At 34.6% G+C, this 26796-nt stretch overlaps 2 protein-coding genes across 10 annotated transcripts in view; both read right to left on the reverse strand.

Moving 5' to 3' along the window:
• LOC143379018 (uncharacterized) overlaps nucleotides 1-16114 on the reverse strand; it is a 32755-nt gene extending 16641 nt beyond the window's left edge. For 2 of the 4 annotated variants that reach the window (XM_076831291.1, XM_076831290.1), the window contains exons 1-2: nucleotides 15743-16114; nucleotides 13662-14030 (exon numbers count right to left, since the gene is read on the reverse strand). In XM_076831291.1, coding sequence (XP_076687406.1) covers nucleotides 13662-14030; nucleotides 15743-15765 — 392 coding nt within the window. In that variant the 5' untranslated portion in view covers nucleotides 15766-16114. Of the gene's footprint in view, nucleotides 1-9719; nucleotides 9850-13661; nucleotides 14031-15742 lie in introns of those variants that run through there. The other 2 variants (XM_076831293.1, XM_076831292.1) reach the window with 2 other exon arrangements.
• A 3296-nt stretch (nucleotides 16115-19410) lies between these two features.
• LOC143379020 (calcium uptake protein 3, mitochondrial-like) overlaps nucleotides 19411-26796 on the reverse strand; it is a 30863-nt gene continuing 23477 nt past the window's right edge. For 3 of the 6 annotated variants that reach the window (XM_076831297.1, XM_076831296.1, XM_076831301.1), the window contains 7 exons: nucleotides 25603-25665; nucleotides 24873-24974; nucleotides 23199-23327; nucleotides 22657-22880; nucleotides 21974-22131; nucleotides 21739-21896; nucleotides 19411-20383 (listed from right to left, as the gene is read on the reverse strand). In XM_076831297.1, the coding sequence (XP_076687412.1) occupies nucleotides 20315-20383; nucleotides 21739-21896; nucleotides 21974-22131; nucleotides 22657-22880; nucleotides 23199-23327; nucleotides 24873-24974; nucleotides 25603-25665 (903 nt within the window). In that variant the 3' untranslated portion in view covers nucleotides 19411-20314. The remainder of the gene's footprint in view (nucleotides 20384-21738; nucleotides 21897-21973; nucleotides 22132-22656; nucleotides 22881-23198; nucleotides 23328-24872; nucleotides 24975-25602; nucleotides 25666-26796) is intronic. The other 3 variants (XM_076831300.1, XM_076831299.1, XM_076831298.1) reach the window with 2 other exon arrangements.

Raw genomic sequence — 26796 nt, forward strand, 5'->3', positions numbered from 1 at the left:
ATAGCTATTCATTTGTTATACAAAATGGTTCTCTATTTGTTAATTTGTGTATGAATACTTTACTAAATAAATCTGTTTTCCCGCAAAAGATATTAAGTATAATATTAGACTTCTATTTCATTTTTGAATGTTGTTCATTGCGCTCAAATCAATAATTAAATATATTCATATCCACAGGTAGCAATGTTGATAATAATTTTTCAGTATTAATGTTTTTGATTAATTATTCATTTTCATTAAATTTAATTCTACCTTAACGAAACGTAACTACATTAATCAATAGTGAGAAATTAAAGAATGATACAATTGTTATGAATAAACTTAGCGGTTCCCTAAGTTACATAAATTGTTTTTCGTTGCGTTCATATATTTTAGTAGGGTACCTAAACCAACCAGTAATTGACCGCATACCAGTGAATACGAGACCATTAGGCAAAGAAATGTGAATTATAAATTGAAACATTATTATATGTTTATAAATGGAGTGTAGTTGCACTTTTAATATCCTATATTTTTATTTACGCGTATTAAGCAAATATTAATAAGTACAATTCTTATTAAAAGTATGCGGCAATTTACTGGGCTTCTACACGTTTTGCATTTTATAATTGTTTTTTTTTTTTTAAATTGCGATAAGAATAAGTAATTATTTTTATAGAAATTTCAAGAAAAATAAATTTAAATGCAATTTCAACAGTTCTTTTGTTCTTATACATAAATATATTCAATATTAATCTCAAAGGTTCATAAATTTAACAATTCAGTCATTCACTGGTTGGTTTACCCTACGTTGATTAATTGATAACTCGTAAATTAATTATAATAAATGCCTGTAGTGTATTATTCGTTCAAAATGTAAATAACTGCGTAAGAATTAATTTCGAATTTTAGGCAATCTCAAATCCCTCGGAAGAAAGAGATCGCGTCGATCTTATTCAGTTATGAGATACAAGGGAGGTCAGTGGAACAACTGAAGCGGGAAAAACTGAGGCACCGCAGAAAGCAAATAAGCGATAACGTTTGTTTCTCATCCGCAAAATTCACATAGTCCGTGATATTCCACTTTCTCCGATTCTGTTTTCATGGATCGCTGCGCAACGACACTTTCCGCGCTATAACTTCCTTTACTACTTCGACGTTTCTTTGTTCCCCCTTTCCATTTCCACGCAAACGGTGGAGCGTATTTCGGTCAAAAGATGAAAAAAGTATTCGGCATTTGAGACGCATTTATCGGCAATTTAAAGTAATTTATGCGAATCAGTGTTACGTTCTTCTCGCTTCTATTTCAATTTCCCTTTTCTTTCATCGTAGGTATTTATTTTGTAAATTTACAAATTCAATCATAAAGTACTGTAAATTTCCAGATCTTGATTGCCCTCCCTCATTGCATCCATGTCCAGAGCTTCTAAAACTAATTCAAATGCACACTCCATTTGCAACCAATCCTTAAATCTAAATGAACACTCAATCTTCTTAGCACTGCCCCAAACATTGGGAATTTACGTGCGGTGTACAAAGTCGTTTATCCACATACCTGCTATATATGTACTTACTTAGGTGCTGATACTTTTCATTCATTCCTTCGCACCACAAACTTTTTTGCACTCAGTAGTTCTGTGGAGTCATTTTCTTGTTCAGTTTCGCGTTGACTTTAAATTGTTTATGAATCCCTGAATGCTTTAGAATACGTAGGAATATTTTTCTTAGAAATGTTATGTTCTCCGGCGCCGGTTTTATTTCTGTTACGAGTTTCATTAATTCTGTTGAATATTAACTTTCTTAGCATTTGCCGAACTAATCATTTATTCACTTTTCGTTTCTATTCAAAGCCAAATAATTTCTTTATTAACAATAGAACGTCCACAAATAATAGATATTTTGTTGCATAATATAAAACACCCTCATTTTCTCATTAAAAACGACAGTTAACGTATTGAAAAGAAAGAATCAGAAATACTTTACCAGTTAATGTATTCGTTATTTCGTTTATCATCGTTCATTAATGAATACCTACAAAATTTCTCAGTTATCCCTTGATAACGTCGTTAAAATCAGTTGTTTAAACCGACAGGATTCTACGTACGGAAATAGACTTACTCGTGATTGGTGAAATCATGTAAGTAAGCGGCAATTTCTTCAATTGAATTAAAGTATTAAGCAGAGTTCGGTTAAGAAATCCTTGCAACTGATTACCAGAACAATCAATTAAAGTGAATGGTTGGAATTGGTCCTAATAGCATAGAGTATAGAGTTTTTTTTGTCTGTCACTGTTCCTGGTAACTAGTGATCACTTTGTTTAAATCGATAACAATATTACAATTACGTTTATTAATAATAGATTACCAGCCAATATTAATAATACAATACATATTAGTCCATTCTGTTCAATGATTTTCAACAAATAATTATTTATTAACGAGAGACATTGTTAAAGTATTTCAATACCATCCTTATCTTAATCACTTAATTATACTGACTGAATCTATCCGGAGAATAAACGTATTAATTTTAATCTATTCTGGTGTGTTCTTTTTAACAAGATATCTAAATGGAAGATTCATTAGGCAATTAATAAGATGCATCTAGCCCAGCACAGCAAAAATGCAGGAACCGTTATCAATGCTGTCATTTAGAAATTATAATCCTCTGCTAAATTTATTTTGATCGATAAACTCGAAATGAAAGCTAATTACTTTCCAATCTAGCACTCAAGGGTAACTGCAGATTTTATCTCGTATCTCGCATTTGGCCGTTCTCATTATCCTACCTGATTTCATTGAAATTCAATTGATCTCAAAAATTCGCGAAATAAGGACGGTGAAATTAATAACGCCGTATTCCAGGTTTAGATAAATCACGGCTAAAAGAGGGTATTATTAACGATAATGTAATCTGATTAAGTGCAATCTAGAGTCGCTTGGAGCACTTGTAAAACTAATGCAGTTCGGTGGTTGGCTTAAATAAACTATAATTACCTGGATTTATTGAAGAGCTTGGTTTAGGAGCTGTTGTTATCGTTTGCAGTGATTTCACTTTGGTGCTTAGGAGCTTATCACATTTGACGACTTATCGCGATGGAACATAAATCTATCTTATTTGACCTGAAGTGATTTTTATTTACTTATGAATACAGGACTAACAGGGGAATTTATAATTTTCACAAGTTTTCTTATTTTACTATCTTGTTAGACTTCCATTTTCATTTCTAATATGTTTTCTGAACGTTTCGTGCTTTTGGGGTTGAACGGTGATAAGAAAATAAGAACTTCTTCAATATTTTTCGATATATTTTTAATATTAGACACTAGTACTATAATATTACTTTTATTGTTGTTTCGGTTTAGTTCTGTAATTTGTTAGATCATCCCTTGCAGTTCTATACTTTCAAAACTGTAATTCATCACGTTCCTTTACAGTTTTCAGTTAAATCCATTTTAGAAACTGTTAACATTAATTCTTATCAGCTAAAAATATTTCATGCCATCAGATGTTTGTTGTAACGTGACAGAAGTGTGCAAAATAATTCGCCTGACTTGTTCACCGTAAAGTACTCATAAACAACTTAAAGAATTTAAGCAAAAATTACATGGTATCAAGGTAGACATATTTATTATCTATCAGTATAAGCAAGGCATTATATAATTTTCATAAATGGAATACTCATGTTTCATTCCACCCTTATACTTAAAAAGATGCAATTTTTGTTCAAATAATTTTTTCCTATATCGAGCAATTTTATAATTTGTGTTTCAGTCTATATCTTCACAATATAGGTATCTGTGTTTCAGATGATATAAAGTGAAGGATCGGTGTAACGAAATAAGGAAAACTGAACATCCGGTGACCGCGTTTCGTGCTTCCTGTGCTGGAAATCAAGGTAGGGTGTCACAATATTTTTGCACGCCTGCAACCCGTTTGCCACCAATCAGAAGTCTGCATCAATTAGAAAAAGGGCATATCTCGAGATATATTACTTTTACAGTCTGCAGTGATCCCTGATAGGTATTTAATATCTGTAGATATTTCTGGCGCGCGATAAATCTTCATTTAGAAGGGTGCTCTATGTGAATCTCATGGTATCATTTTTGCAACATTAGAGATACGAGTGTCAGTAATAGAATTCTCATTGGACATTAATTTTACCATGCTCATATACAGGGTGTTAAAAGGCACGCGAAATTTCAAGTAAACTGATAGTAAGGGAAAGTATTTCGTCGCGATAATTTTGCATAACTCGATTCAAATGATAGTTTAAAATTAGCAAATTCAGTTTTTTCAGAATATTTATAATATTTCTATATAGATTTATTATTTAAGGGGTCATTCAACAATTTTCATGAATTTATTGCGATGAAAAGAATTATAGTAATGGAATAAAACTTTTCTATTTATTAAACTACATGTCTACAGAGAAGAAAAAATATAAAAGTAATAAAATTATTACTTTTAAAATGCTTTTGAAAGCGGTCTTTATGACGTATTTAAAAAATTCTTGTACTATATTATAATTAGTAATAATTAGTAATTAGTAAATTAATAATGATTAGTAAGAATCTCCAAAATTAGTAAAATCGCGTGCAAAATGCAAGAAAAATGTTTTTCCACTTTTTCTTTGCTATTTTCGATTTTAAAAGTAGGAAAGACTCAATAAAAATACTTGGTTGTCATCCCTGGGAGAGTCATAGGTGTGCAGAATAAGCAGTCAAATTTATAAAGCAATCGATTCGATAGATTTTGAGTTTTTATCTTCACGATGTGAGAAAATGCGATGGGAAAAATGCGTTCAAAGTTTTCATCTATAGAGGCCGAGCCTCTGCGCTCTCTACAAAATGCTTCTGTGGAAGCTAAAATAATCGGAATTTTTCCATGAAAATTTAACAGTATGTACCTTCCAAATTTCACGTTCTTAGGTTAAACGATTTGAGCTGGACGTTGATGAGTAAGTCAGTCAGTCAGTCAATCAGTCAGTCAGGACATCTTCTTTTACATATATATATATAAACTGAAGTACAATATTTTTCGTATGATAAAAGAGATGGTAAATACGAAATAGAAATTTGTTCAGCGATTTGTAAGTTCGGGAATAAAACTGCCATTTCCAGAATGGAAAACATTCTAGTAAACAAAAGAAGGTATTCCTCTTCTATTGATCAAAGCGTTGTTGAACTTTTTCTTCACGGATTTTAATAGAAGATACAGGTATACACGTAATTACACCACTATAAATAACGTTTGGATAATGAGTTTTAGAATATTTAAAATAAATTCACCAAACTAATAAAAACTCTAGAGGATTTAACAAGAGATGTAAATCTTCACTCTCGTGTGACCACAACTTTAAAACAAATTCATCATAAAATTTTTTCACTTATGACGTACAAAATATATTGTTCCCACACATTGTCAAACGTTGTCCAACTCTTCATCAAACGACACAATTTTATTCCATCTCGTTGACGCGAAACACTTAGATCAGATGATTCGGTATCTGTCTTCTTTTTGCATTGTTTTTATGTAGGAAATGTTCGATGCGAGCCAAATGGTCATTTCATGATGGCAGAGTTAGCTTGATTCTAATACTTAACGGTCTACCTGTGCTCACCTCCAAACCGCAGAAGGCCCCGTTCCTTTCGAGGGTAATTAACCTGTCTCCGATACGCTTGAAACTTTTTGGAACATTTCCACAAAGCAGAAAACAAACGGGACTGCAGAGAAACTCTCGTGCAACCAAGTTTTTTCTTTGTACACTATAGTCCACTATCGTACCTTTGGAGCCGTAATGTCTAAACAGTTGCGATTACAATAGCGCACACTGCGTACAGAGATTCTGAATTGTCAAACAAACTTTTTATTATCATTCGTTGATACTGTAGCGTAGGTACAACACCCTTTAATGGATTCAATCCTAAGATTGGGTGTGTTTAAGTATGTGAAATTAATATTATATTATACTGAGTATAAGTGTGCATTTCGCAAACAGAGAGGAGCCACTTTGTTCTGCTTATGATGTTGGACCCTGCTACGACCTTCAATTCAACTCTACATTTAATATAATGTCGAGGAGCAAGCACAGAGAAATGAGAACACAATTGGGTCACAGAGGACCCCAGATTCGCAGTACCCACGTTTAAAAAAAACAGATCACAATTGGGTTAAAAAAGACTCGACGAATATAGTAGGTTTAAGGGGTCATTCTACTTTGAACTGCCCCAAAATTAAGCTATCTTTAAAGATATTTTTCTGAGTAAATGTAACATTTAACGAAATAAATCTTTTTGATATTTATTAAGCTACTCTCATATTATACAAAAACAATTAAAAAGTATTTTTGCAACTTGCTTTATTTGTTTTTTTTTAGTGTCAATATGGCACCTACAAAAAAGAGGTATGTTCATGGTGTAGGTGATTTCCTGGCTCAGGCTTATCCGAAACAAAAAATTCCACAAGATTCTTAATCTGTATGGGTGTCAGCTCAATTAGCAATTCTTGTTGAATAATAACAAAATGGCGCCGGTTTGAAAAAAACTTTGACAAAAAACACCCAAAAGGATGTATTCTCGGGTGTTCCATGAGAAAAATCTCGGTTATTTCTCGACAAAAATTGTTAATTGAGCTAGAGGTTATAGCGACACTCATACAGATTAAGAATCTTTTGGAATTTTTTGTTTCGGATAAGCCTGAGCCGGGAAATCACCTACGCCATGAACATACTTCTTTTTGTTTAGTTGCAACATTGACGCTGCAAAAAAAAACATTAAAACAAATTAAAAAATTCTTTTTATTTTTTTTTCTATAATATAAGAGTAGCTTAATAAATACCAAAAAGATTTTTTTCATTACATGTTATATTTACTGAGAAAAAATTGTTTACAACTAGCTTAATTTTTCGGCCGATCAAAGTAGAATGACCCCTTAAGGCCCCCAAACACAGAGTCGTTCAATAAAATTTCAAAATCTACATTTGCCTCGAATTTGTAAAATTTCGAACTCAGTAATCTCAGTATCTCAATGTCAGAGACCTAACCCAGACCATTGACTTCACAGAATTTCAATTTCATGGATCAGTAAAACCGCCGCACTCCAACTGCGCACAGAACATCCGTTTAATACAATTTCAATAATTCCAGAGAATATCAATTTCAGGGAGCGCCAGCTTCTTATAAACAGCCATTCCATAGAAATGTATAGAGCAACAACCTTCATGGAGCCTCCAGTCTCATAGAAATTGGTCCACTTCGGCTACTCCGTCCTTGAAGCTCGTCCACTTCAAGGATGTCGCTTTTACAGCTATTTCATATTGCTATACACTTCCACGAAACTGTCAACCTCATAAAACATTATGCTCTATGCTAGAAACGTTCAGTTTCAACTGTTTTGACACACCCACAGGAAGAAAAAAAAAACAATTTACACGTAACAGAACGCCGGCTCCAAACTCGACGTTAGTCGCGTCTCACGTTTGCAGTTGCAGCGGAGAAACTAGTGCAACCGAAGTGCATTTTATCGCAAATTGTTCCGTCGCTTGGGAGCGGGGGAACCGGTTGCAGCGACGCCTATGATAAAGCGTAATTCCGGTGTCAGCGAGTTACGTTATAGGTGAAGGTTACCGAGACGGTGTCAGCCGACTGATAAATAGCGCCGAAAAGCCAAGCGGAGAAGCTGCTACGTAGCGTGTACGCGACGACGTGTCTCTTTGCAGCCGCGGGAAATGCCAATGCGAAACGTCGGACTTTCAACAAAATGTAGACTAAAACTGCACGTGCTCGGAATGTTTAGAGATAGCAGTGTGATCGATATACAAGGTGTCTTTTCTAATTTAATCGCTCCAAATCTCTTCATTTAAATATTTGTTGCAGGAGAGTGAATTTTTTGATTGATAGAACTGGCCTGGATAATAGAGCTTTTGAGACTGCAATCACACGTGAGCTTTGTACAAGGTGGCTGTTTTAATTTAACCGATACCCTCTTCGTTAAATATTTCTTCTAATTGTAAGAGGAAATCGTGGGTTGAAAACAGAAATTTTCTGAGTAATGAAAACTGGTCTTGATTGGCAGATTTTTTGAGAATTAAAATTGTATTGGTGCAGGATGTTTAGAGCCGTAAGTCTGATAAATATTATATGAAATATTCCATTTAGCTTGACCACTTCAAATGATCTTCATCTTCGGCGTATCAATAAATCATATTTAAATATTAATATACCTAGTGGCTCTATGAGAATGAAAATATCGTAATTCTTATAGTACTATAGTATTTATCAGTGCATTTTGTCTGCAAAATTCTAGAAGGCATTTCATGATAAGCAGCTTTCTACTTCCAGATTTCAGTTTTTAATTCAATTCCCTAGTAATCGTTAACGAAATCTTGACCTATTAAGCGACTGCATAAAGCTGGAATTTAGTTTTATCGAAAGTTTCAAGTCCAAAGATTTCTTGTGAAAGTACATTCTGATATTTGCATGCTTAATTGGCGCCACTCACTCGTCGACTAGACGATGCAAAACGCAACCTAACAATAGCTCTTTCTATTATATTCGTATGCAAAAATGGTGAGGGCTAATTAATTTCTTTTCCATCTTGCACTTTCACCGTCTTCTGGAATGCTTCCTAAGCTTTGACAAATCTACATGGCAATAGGTTTGAATATTATGGGGATCTAGTGTAGCTGTGCTTGTACTATATAGTCTCTAAAAATTTGTAATTTCAAATTGCACTTTTGTGCACAAATTTTTTCATTACAATTCGATGTCATAGATGCAGCATTCCGTTAGAATAATTCTGTTGGTCTAGTGTTATGCAAAAGTGGAACGTTTTATTCAAATGCAGGATAGAGCACGGGACAATCGTAACAAGTGTCACACGCGTGATGCGTTTAGTAACCGTAATTATCGTACTGTATTGTTATAATGCAGTGAAAGAAATAGGTATATGCTCGTTTGTCGCGGCTGGTTCGAACAATGTGGTGTCTCAGTTTGTTGGACACCGCTTCCTGCGGTGCGTTTGGCCATTGCGAGAACAACAGTGGGAAATTTCGTAGTAAAAACTTCGTCATTGTGCAGGGAAAAATTGTTCGTTGTTTTCATGCCTTATTAGCGAATTTATTTGAAAACGGGTGGAAGTGTTGGATTCTTATTTTCAAATCGATCGAACACTTGGGAAGACCCTCACTGAGGGGTTAAATAAAAAATGTCAAGGCAAACGAGGCCACTCTTTTTTTGCTCACTCATTTAATTTTTAAAGAATTATTAATCTCGTATATCTGTTAGCACTTATCCATCGCAACTGGCAATCTTCAGTATTTTATACAGAAATTTTGTCTAAATGAAATTAACAACTGTCGCATTTAATATTCAGGTTTTTCTTAGTCACTCTAATACTTTTTATATTTAAATAAAATAAATTTTCCAAAGTAGCAAACTATTATGTTTTATTGAATAGGAAGCTTAAAAAGGAAGGCCTTCTTTATCTCAAACATTAATATACTTTTTTAACAATTCTCCATCGCATATTTCTCTTCATAGTTATCCGTGGATTAAATTAGAATCGATATTAGTTAATTCGCAATTTTTTTTTCATTTTTGTAATTGGTAATTTTTTACTTGCAATTTCGATAGAAGCACAAAGTATTCCACTCGTCTACTAAATATGTATCTAGTGTCAAATACTGGGATATTCGCGTTCTTTTAAAGAACTGCTTTCTTATTTACTAATTTACTTACACGCTTTCTTGGATCGACTTAACAGATTCCACGACCGTCGCAGAGATTGCGTTACTGGCCACTTCGTGCAAAAAATACAATATTAATTCATCCATTCGTACACTTCGGATGAATATATGTAATATAACAGAATTCGGTCGTGCCGCACGCAACGAATAGAATTAACGCAGAAACAGAGAATCGTACCGTGCTGCGAATTTGTTGACTTCGCGAAGGTTAATTCTGTTTTCCTTGGTAAACGTACATTCGCTGCTCCGACGGTTATTATTGCTTTGAAGTAAACACTGGTTAAAATTTCCAAAACGTACCGTCACAAAATTTCCCTTTACCTTAATATACTTCGGCCAGGATTATACAAATATGCGTAGATACATATTTATTAAGTAAATTGCATGTGAGGTTGGATTTCAGCAAACTGAGCTTTTAGTTCATTCACTTATTCTTCTTTCGTTTCTCTTTTATTCTAGCTTGTTAATTTGTTTTCAACTCTTTTTTTATAGAATTCACAAGTTTCTACGTTTGATAAAATTATGAGATTTAAGGGCCAAAATTTTACCTACTCTTTATCGAATTTTTCAAACTAAATAAAGTTCACGACTTTTCACTTCAATAATATTTCCTTCAGATGCTACATTCGGTCGTTCTATTGTTTCTAAAGCATCACTGCTGCATTTGAATATTCAAAGAATTGTTGTAACGCTTCGACTGTTTACGTTCTAAAGTACTTAACAGACTGGAGAGGTGTCATACGTTTTTCTAAAGGTTTTAAAGACTTTTTTAAAGAGCATTGAACTCCTTGTTGCTGTTTTTTCGTATATTTCCTTTTCATGCTATACACATGGTGTGGTCATATAACAAAATTCAAATCTAAGCAACGGGACCTCTCACGTGCCTCAAAATCAAATGAATACTGCAAACCGAGTAATCACTTTACTGCTCATTTGCGATAAGAAATTTACCACCAAAAAATTCAGCAGTCTTCTACGATAAATTATATATATATTCCCTTACTATTAAACTAACTATTTCCGACCTTTCTGATAAATTATAGAAAATCCTCCTGGTTTTGAAATTTGCATTCCTCAAACAATAAATTGCAAAATTACATGCCCTTTAGAGAATTTTTAGATACGTAATTATTTGCATTTTAATGAAGAGTAAATTTAAATAAATCGCTCCATGTGTTCGTAGTTCTGTGTAAGCAGCCAATTCAGTTATTACATCATCGTAAAAATATGAATATTATAGGAATCCAGTTTCAAGTTTGTCTATTTCCATTTTTATGAAATGAAATAGACCATACCCCTAGTTAAATGGAAACATTTAAAAAAATTCATCAGTTGTAACTCCACTTTAGAGTTGCTACGAATATCTATGTGGCACAAGCCAGTATTTTTTCGGTTGTGTCATTTTTATGGCAAACGAGCTGTGTAGAGGTCGTAGCACCTACAGCGACTGTAACGAGAATTGCACAGCAATTATGTTCGAAGCTCTTTAAAATAGGCCTTCGTAAATAGACCAGACTGTGACAGTATTAACAACTGCGACATTAACAAACCGTCAGTTGGCGTTTTATGTGTTTACGTGTGCTGGCAGTATTCTACTTTCTTAAGCAAACAGTCGTTCTTGATCGTTTTGTCGCTACAGAGATGAGCCTTTATTTTCAGAACATCATTTTCTGACGAATTAAGCTAGTTTTGGGAGAATATATTAAATATTTTAATTCGCTAGAAAAATATTCATAAATTCTCGAGTTACTAAAACAAGTACTTCAATTCTGATTTTACCGAAATCTTTACTATATTTTTGCAGTTTGTTCGTTCTGATCCACGAGAATTGTGTTTTAATTAAATTATCCTCTAATATTCCATTTATGATTCGAAAATTGTATCCTCGAGTCTGGTTAAAACTACATTAAACTCGAGAACTGAGTGGACAGACAATCTAATTCTAATGTTTTCGTTGCAACTTCCATGACACTCTTGTTGCTCATGCATTCCTTTTTTAAACAGAGTCTTGATTAGTATTCCACTTAATATTCTAATTAATATTCGATGCTTCGATGTACTGGCGTCTTGTGAAAGTTATATACAGATGTGTTCGTAATCGCGACTAGACCATCTCTGAAGCGCCACGTTCTGAACAGCAAACAGTACAGTGTCCCTAATCCAATGTAAATGACTCCACATCGTTAAATCTTTATAATGCTAACTCTGTACACGAATGAAATGAATGAGAAATTCGCGTAGGAATTATATAGTTCCAACGAATTTCGTGGGGAATAATTCTGCCTCTTTTCTGTAACGATTCAGAGATCACTGGTGGGAAGGAGCATAACTATTTGTTGTTAGTCAAAATCGTAGTTCAAGGCGATTAGAATTTTATTTTAATTGAGCAGCAAGTGTAATTGAGACATCTTGTATTAGCATTCCAAAGAATAAGGAAGTACAAAAGAATTATAATAATTTTAATTGTAGCTAGTTGCATAATTACTTCTGGTGAATTTTCATCTTCAACTGTTTGCAATCCAAGTACACCACTCAGGCATACCAAGTTAGTATTGCCAACGTTTCATGTTGATTTCATTGAGCATTATAAGAGTAACAGAATTCGTGGATTTACATGGAATAACAAAAGTATTTATGAGCGACCCGTTAGTGAATAAATTGGAGTGCAAATGGTTACTATATACAAGAACTGAAGAACGTAGAATAAACTTCAAGTAGGAGAACAATGTAGTACGTGCTTGAAATTACATTGAATTTTATCTGCAAAATTTGCCTTTGCTTCCTTCATTACTGCTACCAGCACAACAAATGTGATATACCCTTCAGGTGTATAAAATAAAATACCAATCGTTATTTAGAGAAAGGTCACGTACACGTATAACTTATAAAGCTGTACACCTACAACCTGTTGTTTACTGATTATTGTTTTTAGCGAGGAACTATATAATTGCGTATATAACATACAATCACGATTATTTCCGTTACTAAGAAAAGGGGGTCGTGTACATAAAATCATTTACATAACATCCTGCTTACTTCCATTAACAAAATATTCGAATTGCTCGTTTGCTGTAAGAGCGATATAAATTAAAGTCGTTCCTGCTCCAGATTTTAGCCACGATTTCCTTTACTCCTGCTACATGCGACTTTTCACAAATCAGCACGCATATCCGAATTTAAATTGGAGACGTACATAGGTACTACTATCTTTGTTTACATTCTAATGGGAGAATTTTAAAATATTTCGTCCATGAAGTATATACGTTTCAAGTCGTCGGTTTGGGTCCCAAACTGAGTCGTTTCAGGCATAATATTGTAATTGCGATCCCTAGTAGAAAACAAAAACGAATCGTTTATACGCAAATTGCACGCTTTTCATCTCGACAATTATAATCTTAGATATGCAACGGTCTCGATGATACAGTTTATCATCGTTGTCAGAAAGCTTGGAAGCAGTGGGACTATAAAAACTTGTCCAGTCACTTCAGACTAAATACTGTATTAAATAATACTCAGTAGCATGCATCATAATTTAAAATTAATAATACTCCGCTGATTCGCATAATAACGAGAACTTATACGAATTCCTTTCCCAACGAATCAGCAGGTACGTTCTTATTGTTCCGCAAACTTCTAATACAATTTTCATTAACGTTTCATATTTTCCCATTCCAAAGTGCAAAACAAATTAAATAATTCATGAATATTGTTCAACACAAAAGAGCTCCCTGTACCTCCAGCTCTCGTTCCATCTTTACAAAACAACTTCTGACGGTCGCGTCTTCCAGACTCTCAAACGCTTATCGTTATCGTTAGCAACTGCTTCCAAGCGTTCCGCCGATAACGCATACGTTTTTCAATCTTCTGCAGCTCTTTATTATCTCAGACAGATATGCAGAGTGAAGACAAATCGGAAATAGTCACAATCACTTACTTTCTAAGCCACTTGAACATTCCCATCATGCCCATCACGCACGTGGCGCATCGGCCGACCGCCCGTAGATAATACTTGGCGAGCTGACAGGTGATCACCACGATGCCGACTAGCACTACGAGCGTGAGGTTTACTACGAGCGTGAGGTTTCTGCGCGGCGAGCAGCGCGGATCAAGCCGATTCGCTTCCTTTTCGCGACTGACGAGCTGACGGGTGCTCGTGTCGGCGCGACACTTCCTCCTGGTGCTTCTGACAACGCGACTGACCGGCCGCCTCGCGTTCGCTCCAAATCCTATCCCTTGTGCGAACGCGGCCCGCTCCCCACTACAGTAGTCCTGATCGAATCTGCCGTGTCCTCGCGAGCCGTTCCTTTGACATTCGTTCAAGGGCAGAACACATAAATTCCATGGGATTCGCGCTGATATTTTCCGTCGCAGCGTGCTTCATGTCTGGGCAATTCACCTGCCGATAGGGAGAGTTTCGCGGAGAGGAGGGGATGGTAAGCAGAGTGCGTGGGAGGGCGTTGATTGGTAGTTATCTCCTGGGAGTAATGCTTCGATAGTAGATCGGATGGCAGACCTCGAATGTAGTCACTAGGGTGGCTCTTATTTTCGACTTTTGAATTTTCATCGGGGCACCATCCAGAATAGTTCCGAATAATTAAAAAAAATCCGTATAACGGGAAAGGGTGCCCCTGGGCCTTTGAACATTTAAATCATTATTTAACAGCTCACGAAATCGATTATTTATAATATTTTCCAAGTTATTGATTAAATCAATGAATATGTCAAACAAAAGTTGTAGATCAGGACAAGGAGCATCTTTTATGTTGTATTAGTTTTTCTCGTGCGACAAACGGTTTTCGAAAAAAGTCCGAAAAAAAAACTTTTTCCCCTGAAATGTTGAAAGTTTAAATGCTTCTAGAACACTTTTTATTTATGAAGGCGAAGAAAAAATGGAATTTTTAGTTTCGAGCACTATTTTTTAAACATTTAAGGGGGGGATATATCAAAATATGCAAATAAGATAAAAAAAATTCTTAATCAATAACTTGGAGGATATTAAATAATGATTTAAATGTTTAAGGGCCCAGGGGCACCTTTTCCCGTTATCCGATCGAGCTCAAACTTTACACGGGTTATTTTTTAATTATTTGGAACTATTCTGGAGGGTGCCCCGAAGAAAATCTTGAAAAAAATTTTACCAATAATAAATAAGAGCCACCCTAGTAGTCACCTTCACCCCCAATCTATTTGCTTCTTTGTGTGTTTGGAGAATGGACACACGCATTGGGGACGTCACTATTGCTAGGTGTACTCGGGAGCGGGTTTTTTAAATTTTGTGTTTTAGGAGTTTGGGATTTTGAGGGTTTTTTATTTAGTTTTCTTTTTTCGTGGTGGGAGATATTGAAAGATAGGAAATGTAGGTGGTTGTGGTACCTATAGGGGAAAGTCCTGCAGCAGAGCCGCCCTTAGAGTTTGCGAGGCCCGGGGCAAAAGTCGATATTATTGAAAGCGTGTAATTGAAAACAGGTAACCTTACGTCTCTACTTCATGCGTCACTTAGACTTGCCTAAAATCTATGCTAGAAATTTTTTTTATTAAAATTATTAATTACTTAGGCCGTAAAATCTACTAACTAAGTAGTTGGCCGGCACTGGACGACAATTTTTCGTTCGCTGCGAATTACAACTATTTTAATTCCAGCGAGTTATTAATCTTTATGATAAAATTGAAGAAAAACCATTCGTCCCCTTTTATTAAGCACAATTTGTACTACAAATTACTTTTTTGAAATTTGATTTTTACCAACAATAGCCCAAGTTATAGTACAAAGACTTAGAGTGGCCGGTACTGCAGGACTCTCCCCTACATTACGATCGTCTTTATAACAAGGAATTTGGTAATGCTAATAGATAAGTACCTATCGTCTATATAGAGTCGAAATTGGAAGTCTATCGAATTACGCTATCGCGAGAAAATTGATGTGATATTTGAAAAACCTTGTATTCTGTATTACAAGACGGAATCATTCGCGTACCACAGAAGTCTGCATATTTTATTTATAATAAGCGTACATACCTGTAATAAGTTTTCACTTCCATTGTTTCTACGATCCTTTTCCTTTTTTATTCGAAATTCCTGTCAGACCGGACTTTTACCTCTTCCTGCCTATTATATGGTAAATAGTCAAGGATAAATTCCCGTAATTTATTTCACTTCAAGTTTAATACCCTTCGTGTCAGAAATTTATGAAATAATAGTCACGTTTATCTCAGTTTTCACTCGATCGTCGTAACGGTTAAAATTGTGGTCGTTGAAATTATCGAATTTCGTTTAATTTACAGTTTTAGTGTCTATTGCTTCTCGCGAACAGGGAAGCTTGAATATTGCAAACACGTAGAGAACGTGCAGTATCGCGTCAAACAGGCAAACTTCTGGGACAAGTCTCATTGTCAATGACAAACGCTGACATAACGATGACGGTTGCGTTCAAGTTTGACAACAACTCTCGACTTTCGCGAATTTAGGGTATCAATAGCCTTTGGTTAGTGTCTGTTCGCTCGTATGTTTACATTTTCTCAAATGTTCGAAATAACGTATATAAAATTTAATTTTCTTCTTTCGAAAATAAAATTTATTGCCAATGATCTCTCAGCAGGGTAGGTATTTAACATTTTTAAACAGCAATAACTCGTAGCATAGGTTGAACGAAGAAAGAATTGTTCTGTGCAGGTGGCAAATTTTTTAATCGAGATACCATTTTTTTAGTCGTAGTTTTTGAATATTTAATTGTTACAGATTGGAAGAAGCAGTTGTAGCCAACGATATTATATTGATATTTTCCGCTGTACTTGTGTGTATTAGAGATTTATTTCGTAAATTTCGCGTGAACAGTTTTTAAAAGAAGAGATTTTCATTTCGAATATTCTAGAGTACAACTTAAATCTCAGATTGTTAAAAGTTGGTGTAGTGGAAGTTTCTCCAAACGGAACTTCGTATATTTCTTATTCTAACTGTCTATTATATCATAATTAATACACAGTTAGATATGGAATTAATTGTTTAAGTGAAAATTAATTTAACACTTTACGAGTGGTAAACTAACATAGTGAGGATAGCTCGAACGGTTTGCAGTGGCCATTTGATTTTATTCCAACTATAGTATACCATACCAATTCATATTCATCGTATTATTAACCGTTTAGATGGTAAAGTGTGAACACAGTAGTCCGTGCATCGTGATTAGCTGAATTACTGTATGAAATAATTCTTTAATAAAGCAGCGAAGAAGCGTTTTTAATTAAATTCAATTAAAGAACTAGAAATCATTTTCTCGCACCATATGCACATAATGTAGATACAATCGAGGTCGACGATCTTACCACCGAAGGAGTTATTGAATTAAAATTTGAAGCTATGCTATCCTAGTTCAATGAATTAGACAGTATAATATTTAAGAGAAATTACCGATAAGGATATTCAATATCAGAAAATATCTTCCAAGTGTCGTAAAATTCTTTAATTTAAAATTGAAAGAAGATTGAGAAATTGTGACTCCGAATAGAATTCCCTCGACATTTTGAAGAATATATTTCTGGCCCGCGGAGAAACCAGTAAAATTAAAAAAAAATGAAAAATTATAATTTTTAAAACCGTTGAAAGGACGAGAAATATAGGGAAAAAGTGATTTCAAACTTCGAGTCATTATTTTCTCAAAAAATGAAATTTTTTGAAATATTTACTGCTAAGTCGACGAGCGAGTGTCATGCCCTTTAATAATCTAGCATTGTCGTTTTATTTCAAACCTATGGTTTAGGCACTACAGGTTTCACCGATTTGAGTGAATTTTTTGACGCCTCGACTTTAACGACTCCCCAGTGCCGTCTGCAGTGATTAATTTTAAAACAAAAATTTATTTCTATAGCTTAAGACATTCTTAATACAGTGCAAAAAGTCCCTTTAAATTATATACATTAGTTTTCTTTTAATTAATTCCTAAAGATCACTTGTTTTTGGGGCTCTAGACCGGAACTGCCCCTTAAGCACATCATTTCTGTCAACCCCTTTCCATTTTAATTATTTTCTTCAGTAGGTACACTGTACTTTGGTCCACCCTATATCTAAGATATTTTCCAAAAAAGGCACCCTTCACTTTGCAAACGTAAATACACCAGGCAATTTCCATCATTCTAAAAGGTTTGAAAATTCAACAAACGTATTACTTAATACTTTATAACTGAGATTTGTAAGAAATTGGTAGACATTCAATATTGCATATAAATTGACAGGTACGTTTCAATTTCATTTCGCAGACATATTACTAAGTATATAACAATAGTTGAATATGGAACTTTTGTGAAGTAGCATCTCCAATATAAAACAGATAATATGACATGTTACCTCAAAGTCACAACGTTATAGGGGGTTGTGGAATGTCCATAACGTGAATTTTAAGCAATGCAATACATATTTACATGCTCTAGCTGCCAGAGCCATCTTAACAATTAATCAGGCGACTCGAGCTTTGAGCCAGGCCGCTTAAACTCGCCAGAAAATTGCATTCCTAGACAGTGGTCGTTATTCTGGAACTAGGAAGCTTTTTCGCGGAATCATTGCTCTCAACGAAGCTCGTTTGATGCCAGGCCGGAGGACAAGTAAATGAACAGTGGTTTTTTTTTGGTCAGCTCAATTTACGAGACCACCAGACGGCAATCAGTGTGATGAGTGATAACAAACAACAATTACCAAGCGCAGTCTGCGGCAAAAAGAGAGAACTGGGCCACTGGTGGTGGTGCACGTGGGACGAACGGTACTTTGTAACTTGAGAGTGAAAATGCAGCTTGATTGACGCTATTAAACTACTGCATTTACAGGCCTGCTGCTGTATCTGTACGTGCAGATAATTCGTAATTCGTAATTACTTCGGTGACTTCAAATTCTTGAATGAGTAGGGGGTGCTTTTATAAAACGACAGAAATTTGGATATGATCAGTCTTGGAAAATTTATATTCGGAATTACAGATGCTAAGGCATTTTTCCAAAGTAATGTAATAGGAATATTAACAAAAGGAATCTTCTGTTATTTTAAGCAAAGTGATACTTTGGTATATTAAATTCTAGTTTGATGGTTGTAACAGCCAGACTTGGATTAGAATATTATAATATATGCTGTTAGATGATGTACATGTATATTTGGAGTACTAAGGTTCGTTGAATTAGAGATTTTAATGGGTAATATATAATTATTTAGGTTTGGACAGAACTCTGAATAAATTTGATTTATGTTGTATTTTAATGGCATGGAAGTGGTAAAAGATGCATTTGCCGTTTAGAAATTAAATTGTCGATAGCAAGAATAAATATATGGAGTTGTAATCATGATTTGAATAATTACATAATATTATAGTAGTTTACATGAAATGGAATTTTCAATTACATTCAGTGTTACTAAAGTTTAAATTATTTTAGATGCTACAAAAATTTAGATTCATGAGTGTTTCAATTTATTCAACTAATATGATAAAGTATCAGTTACTGCAATATAAAACTAGCGGGAAAAATCGATTAATCATAAATGAATAGTTTTTAAAACTAAATTCATTTCTTCTCTTCATACAATAAAATAAAAGACATAGATTTTAATAGAACAAGCTTCAGCTTTTCAATACATTCATCTGTTCCAGTATAGCAGTTTTGAACATTTTATTTTATCACGTAACAATTATGTGAATGAGGTATAGAAGATCTTATGTTATGATAACTTTAATTCAAAGACAAAAATACATTATATACAACGTTTTTATGTAACGTTCAATAAATATCCATTTCCACGTTACAGCTGCTCCTGGTTAACTTGATAAATTTACCCCGGTAGGTTGATACAAAATCATCCCCACTATCATTTTTTGCGAGGAGACCTTGCCGACCGAGAGCTCGACTTTCGACGAACCGCGAAATTTAAAGGACGCCGCGCAGCCGCATATTGAAATTTCTATATTTTTCATTGATCTTCATGAAAATGGTACCAATTCATTCCTTGTGTTTTCCCGATTAAAACACACAAAATTGATTGTACATCGGACTCTTTTTAACGGAAATACCATTACATTCTGTAAATTAATTTTTAATGTAATTTCGTTAATTATAGTCTGATTTGCATGCTATTTGGTGTCTTTTAGTCGAGAAGATACAAACGAGGAATATGACATTTTCACTTCTTAATGAAAAAGACCTGTCTCCAATTCTCTAGCTCCGAAAATCATAAAACTCTGTGAAGCTTGAAATCGGAGGCGTGAAATTATCTATTCTCGGAACCTGAGATTATCAACTTAACCGAGAACAACTGTATTAGCTAAATAATAGATACTTGGGAAAACGGTAAGATCGTTGGCAACGATAATTGTATTTATCAAGGACTAGTGTAGTTTTCCGCAGAGTACAGTGTAACAATCGTGAAACCGCGAAAATGCAACAAAACATTAAATAAGTAAAGATTAGAGGTAGAGAGCTAGTCGTGTGTACTGTGCAATGGTAACTGCGGTTATCGCAATAAAATTAATGCGATGGGACTAGGACGTAGTGGCACTTCATATTCTTCAACGCTTCACGTTTGTATCCGTTCTTCGGTTCCTCTTCTTCATTAATTACCAATTAACGTGTCTTCATTTCCTGTTTCACGCAGTAAGTAAATGCTTGCCAACCCTCCCTTCGTTGCTGCGACTGTAAAATATAAACGTAGAATTACGGTAATCGGAAGATACTATTTAACCCTTTGCGGTGGACGAGGCAATATACGTTTCTAAAATATAGTGTCTATGTTTAGTATTTTACATATGGTAGTGGGTGTTAGTGTGTCATCATCTAATAACAGTAGCTTAAAATTAGTGGACAACATATTGGATACTAAGTAGCTTTCCTACTCGACTTCACCCGAAAGAGTGACCCAAAAAATAGCCTCTCTTTGGTCCCACGATTTTGGAACTGAATTTTATGCGAAACGATACCTTATGCTGAGACATCAATCACACGAAATTTTCAAGTTGAGGTGACAATTAGTTTCTGAGATATGGGAGGTCAAAGAAGTGAAAATTCGTTAAGGCGTCATCCCATACACTTCGATGTACTTTTATGGACGGACTTTTATGTCAGTCCGATAATTTAAACAATTATTTCCAGGAGTTTTGCTGACTCACAATGGCCAATTCAACATGGTGGACGATACATTAAAAAAAACACCCACTACATAGACATTTATATTTCTTGATTTTTATTTTCTTTTCGTGAATTTTGAAAATCTAAGTTCAAATTCGTTGTTAGCAGTCAGCAAAAACCCTGGAAATAATTGTTGCAAAATCGTGGGACCAAAAAGAGGCTAAAAAGGCCTCATTTTCGGGTCACTCTTTAGATTCTCATTTTATAAAAAAATTTTGTTTTATTTTTTTTTTTTGTGAAAATAGTCACATTCATCTGGATTAGCTAGGCATACAGTTCTGGGACACATTTCGTGATCCCAGAGTTTACCGTTCGAAAGTTTTTAGGCGACAGACAAACACACAAACATATAGAAGCTATCTGCTTTATATATTAAGATTAAGCTTTCCCTTGATTTCCTGAAAGCTGCTTCACGCGTACGACAGCGATCAGAATTTGGATTCGTTAGTTTATCCTTATTAAACTTAAATGCTCGTAAATGCACACTCCAGCTTATGAGAATCACCTTGAAAGTCAACGTAAATCATTTTCAAAGAGTGCTTAATTAAATTGACTGAATAATGGCGTCCATCTGGGTGTTGAAACTGTTCTGCTCCAATTGCAGTCAGGTGTGTGTATGTATATCAGTCATGCATTTGAAAGCAAACTAACATCTATTATACACATGTCACTGCTGATACTTATGAGAAGCAGAATATTTCTTTTGCTCCATTTTGAAATGAGACAGGAGAAATGGAATAATTCATCTCAACACCTACTTCTCTATCACTAAATATCGGAATCTAACTCCTCGAATAGTTCCTCACATTCTACCAAGAATAAAAAATTTCGAAAATCTAGGAGACTACATTTTCGGTTAATACCTTGAATCCTCTGTGGAGTCGATCTTTCATTATGGCGATGAACTCCTTGTAAGACAGCTGGCCATCGCCATCTTCGTCGAACAGTGCGAAGATTGTGTCGATCATGTGAAACGAGAGTAAGCTCCCGGTGCATATTTTTACAGCTCGTTGGAATTCGTCTGCAAAGGGACGAGAATTGTTACATCCTTCATTTTCAGCTGTGTAGATTTCTCGAGTGAGGAACGATTCTTTGAACCTTTGGATATTGGGTGGTCGGCGAGGGTGTACATTCGCATGGCGATGGAAAAGTCGTCCAGGTTATTTAGGAACTGATAGAAAAGTCGAAACTCATTGAACGTGATGCCAGTTTGAAGTTCGGAATTCTGCATTATCCTCTCCAAATACTTGTCACACCTGCAATAAAAAAAATACGTATATTTAATTGTCCTCTACTTGTGTTTAAACTTCTATTAAAGTCTTTAAAGTTATCCTTGAATGTTTAAATTTTATTCCATGTATACTAGAATACTCGAACAGTGTCAACATTTGAATAGGAAAACTTTTGACAAATACTCTTAGCTTTAGTTGAGAGCATGAATGAAACAGTTGGGATAAAAGAGACTTGTAAACTTTGTAGCCTAGGAATGGGTCAATAGAAACAGCAGAGCATCTCATTATCTCCACTGAAAAAATTATCAAGCACAAAGTTGGGTGCTTTCATGAGATAAATGGGGGGACAGATAATTTTTTTCTCAGTACGTTTTGAACGCTACTGAAAAATATAGAGAATGATAAGTGGGAATAAACTCTTTTATTTTAATTAATTTTGCATCATTTCGTGCCGTGTCTTGACAGATCCTACAATCTTCAATTTGATATATTAATATGAAAAATATGTTTAATAGGAGTAGTAGCTCCAAATTTCCGAATAGTACTTACTCGTCGGTATCGATGTAGGTATATCGTAATAATATTTTAGCAAAGTCCAATTCGGAAATGGTGTCGCGTCCTTTACTGAATTCATGGAACTCCAGCTCTAGAACTTCTTGCTGCAGATTCTCCATGAAACGCTTGAAATCTTCGTATTTCAGCTCATTCATGCCATCTTTCCCGAAGAAATGTATCATTAGAGATGTATCAACAGCGTGTCGTCGTTGCAAACCCTGCACATAGAAAATTATAATCGTTAATTGCCATTTTCAATTTGCAGAAGGAATTAATTAATAGTAGTAAAAGATTTCTGTATAACTTCAATCCTACGATAAAATTTCTTTGTAAAATATATAATTCTACAAAGAGACCTTCACAATATTTCCTTTGCTTTTGGAACGCTTTACATGTTCATAAGAATTAAACATTATAGTGTCTTTATTAAATACTTAATTTGTATTACATAAAGCGAATAGCTTTCAGCAGATTATTTGCTTCATTTGTGTACTTCATTCTTTGGTTCCATTGAGCTTGCTCGTTTTTTATCGTACCTGATCGTCGTCGATAAATTGAACTTGAATTTCCTCTGGGGTTGTTTGCCTTTCGGTGAGAAGCTCCAGTATTTCTTTTGTATCGGTGCCATGGCGACCCCTCCAAGCGTGGCTGAATACTTTTTCCATCTGCACGGAAGGAGGCATTTCATTAGAACTATCTGGTCATTCGGTTCTGCAGGGAACCTCCACAAAAAAACATACAGGTGGATTTGCATAATAGAGAGGCAAAATGGCAGCAATGATTTTTCAGCATCCAGAGCTAATGTGTCTGAAATAAATGGCAAGAGAGTTAGCATAGCAGTGATTAACACGAAGGCACCACGTATCATTTTTCTAATTAGAGTCTATTAGAGTCAGTCATTTGTTTTTATTGATATTATTAGAGTTCAATTGTCATACAAAGTGTTACAAAGAGTGACTCAAAAAATGAGGCCTTTTTTAGCCTCTTTTTGGTCCCACGATTTTGCAACTGAATTTTGTGTCAAATGATACCTTATGATCAGACATCAATCACAACAAGTTTTGAGTTGAGGTGACAATTAGTTTCTGAGATATGGAAGTGAAAATTCGTTAACGCGTCGACCCATACGCTTCAATGTACGAACTTCTATGTCAGTCCGATAATTTAAACAATTATTTCCAAGGGTTTTGCTGACGCCTTAACGAATTTTCACTTCTTTGATCTCCCATATCTCAGAAACTAATTGTCACCTCAACTTGAAAATTTCGTGGGATTGATGTCTCAGCATAAGATATCGTTTGGCACAAAATTCAGTTCCAAAATCGTGTGACCAAAAAGAGGCTATTTTTTGGGTCACTCTTTACCAGTTATACATATAGTACTTTACAAAATCCTGTCCTTAGCTATGTACTATATGTAAAATACAATAACGTTGGTTGTGTTAATTGCAGTAGAATTTTGTTTTTACTTACCTAAGGGTGGCGTCATAATATTTTTATTGGGAACTTCTCAAGAGCAATTTTTTTTTTAATATTTTCTATTCTGTTTTCGGTAATACTGACTTGGATATTGTAGTTTCTTCCTTTGTCACTGTCAATGTTTGGGGATCAATTTCGTATTATGGTGAATTTAATTTGAGCATTAGTGACATTAGTGAGACCAGTTTTAATTTCGTTAAATTTTAAAAATATCAAGTATTGAAAGCATTTAAAAGAATTTGGATAAATTAATTCGGCTAATTGACGCTAATAATTGTAATTAAGGGGATTCTCTTTCACTAAGAAAAATTATGTCAATTTTTGTATATTATGTGTAATATTAATAATAATCCAAAAATCGATTAATTGATCGAGAACTGTTCTAGTGGTTAACTATTTGTTGTTAACATAAACAATGCGCCACGATTTTAATTATTACGATCTTTAATCACCATAAGTTTTAAGTGCCTAATAGAAAATTTAAAGAAAATATGTAAAGATACAAAATTTCCATTTTTAAAATTCCCCTTCAAGACTTTTGAAACTAGCTTCCAAATTTTTCAGCACGATAAATCAGTACATACAGCGCTACAAATTAATAATTTATCTAAAAAATTTGTACGTGTAATACATTTGAAGGAAAACAAATCGTAGTAATTGAAATCGTATCTGAAATTCAGGTTCACTCTTACAAAAAAAAACCAACCAATACTGTGCATACGGAAAACTTACGTAAGAATTAGAGATAATCTCTGTTTCTTTATTTTCCTCTCGGTAGGTACGAATTTTCGGTTTGCGACCGCAGTGCTCATTCGAAGGAAGTATGTGACTCAACTAATACGTCAGAACAAATAACAAAAAATATCAGTGCCGTAGTTTCAACTAATAGATAAAGAGGTCAAACTGAAACTCACATAACACACAAAAATAAGCTTCTATGATATTCGAAGAGACAAAGCAAAAGTGGAGAATGAAAGTATAAATAAAGCATAAAAACGAACAGAAAGAAAACAAAAAATAGACAGTGTCGTAGGCAGAAATTAATTTCTAACAGAACAAACATGTTTCGAATACAAGATTAAAAAGCTGTATTCGTACAGAGACTTGAATCAAGCTTTTCATAGCGATTGAAAATTGTTCAGTAACTACAATCTGTAATTTAAACGTTTCCGTTAATTAAATCAAAAATAAGAAAGGATAATCTAGTGTATAAACTAGCATTGCATTTAAATTCTGTAAATATCCAAGTGGATATAGGATGTTCCAGAAGAAAGTGTTAGAAAATGTGCGCCGAGGAAGGTCAGCGCAAACGAGTTACACTGTCAAGCAAGTTCGTTAGGCGTCGAACGGCGACAACCGTCATGGGCTGGTTACGAGATTGCAAGCGATTAGAATGGATCTCGGATAAGAATTGAGACCCTCGAGCGTCGATTCACACTTTGACGAATATGCTGAAACTCACTGCACGTTTCGTTTCTTCGTCGAGGTGCCGCCTCTTCAGCGCGCCACCCAGCAGGCGCCGAATCTGTGAAAATTACAAACGTATCCGTGCAAATTGGAACATTCCACTTGGTTGCGACGAACCTGTCCCTTCTTCTTCCTTCTCTCTGTCACATTTCTCCTCTTCCCTCGATTCGCGATTTATCCTCGTAGCCAGACAATCGATAAGACACATTCGTGTTCGAGATAGTGCTATACAAAACCTTTGCGATCTGATTTCATTTTGTCAATTTGTGTAAGGAAATTTGACTCGAAGAAAATGACGAATTTTGGATATTTTTTCGAATGAATATTGATTGTTCATTGTTTATTAATCGTTTATTATTCGTTCTCTGTGTGTTCTTAGTGTGAAGGAAATTGTAGATCTCACAAGGGATGTTTGGTAACTGGAAAATTAAAAAGAATTTGAAACTTTGCACAAGTGTAGTTCAAGTGATGGAAAATTTAATTGGGGAGTACTTGGAGGTTCTTCCTGATTTTTGAGCAACGATTGATGTACCTTATCAACGAGAATGATCGAAGATTGCTAAGTCTTGTAGAAACGTTGGGAGCATAAAATGCAATAATTGATTTTTCAATTTTAAAAATTTAAAAGTAGACCCTTTTTAAAAATCTAAAAGTTAGTAGTAAAAGTAGTAAAAGTACTTCTTAGTCTGTAAATATGGATTATCCAGGATTCTAGTGTTGTGTTTGAAAGGTAGAAAGCATCGAGCGTTGCATAAAAAAGAATTAAGGTGTATAGGGTGAAAAGGTAAAGTTAGCAAAATAGATATCCGTGAAGTAATTATTCCTTTTCGTAATGCAGGAAGGGTTGCGCGAAAGGGCTAGCTCTTGAGTAGTCTCGAGCATCAGTTGATTATTACTCCGTTTATAATAATTGCTGAATCATCGTTTATATAAATAAAATGAATAGAGGATGATACGAATAATACACAATAAAATATTCTTATTTCATTTTTAATAATTTTTCATGGAGAATGAGACTGAATATTCAAAAGCATAAACCTGATTGAGCACAGAATCGCAAAGGGGTTTGAAATCTTTGATCGTACATTCGAATTACATCAACACATTAAAAGCCGACGTATTTTATTTTGTTCGCTCGATGTGATTGCAGCCGGCGCAGAATATGAAATTAAATTATTTGAGAAGCGTG

Source organism: Andrena cerasifolii, chromosome 2, assembly GCF_050908995.1.
Source record: "Andrena cerasifolii isolate SP2316 chromosome 2, iyAndCera1_principal, whole genome shotgun sequence".
Classification (NCBI taxonomy): Eukaryota; Metazoa; Arthropoda; class Insecta; order Hymenoptera; family Andrenidae; genus Andrena; species Andrena cerasifolii.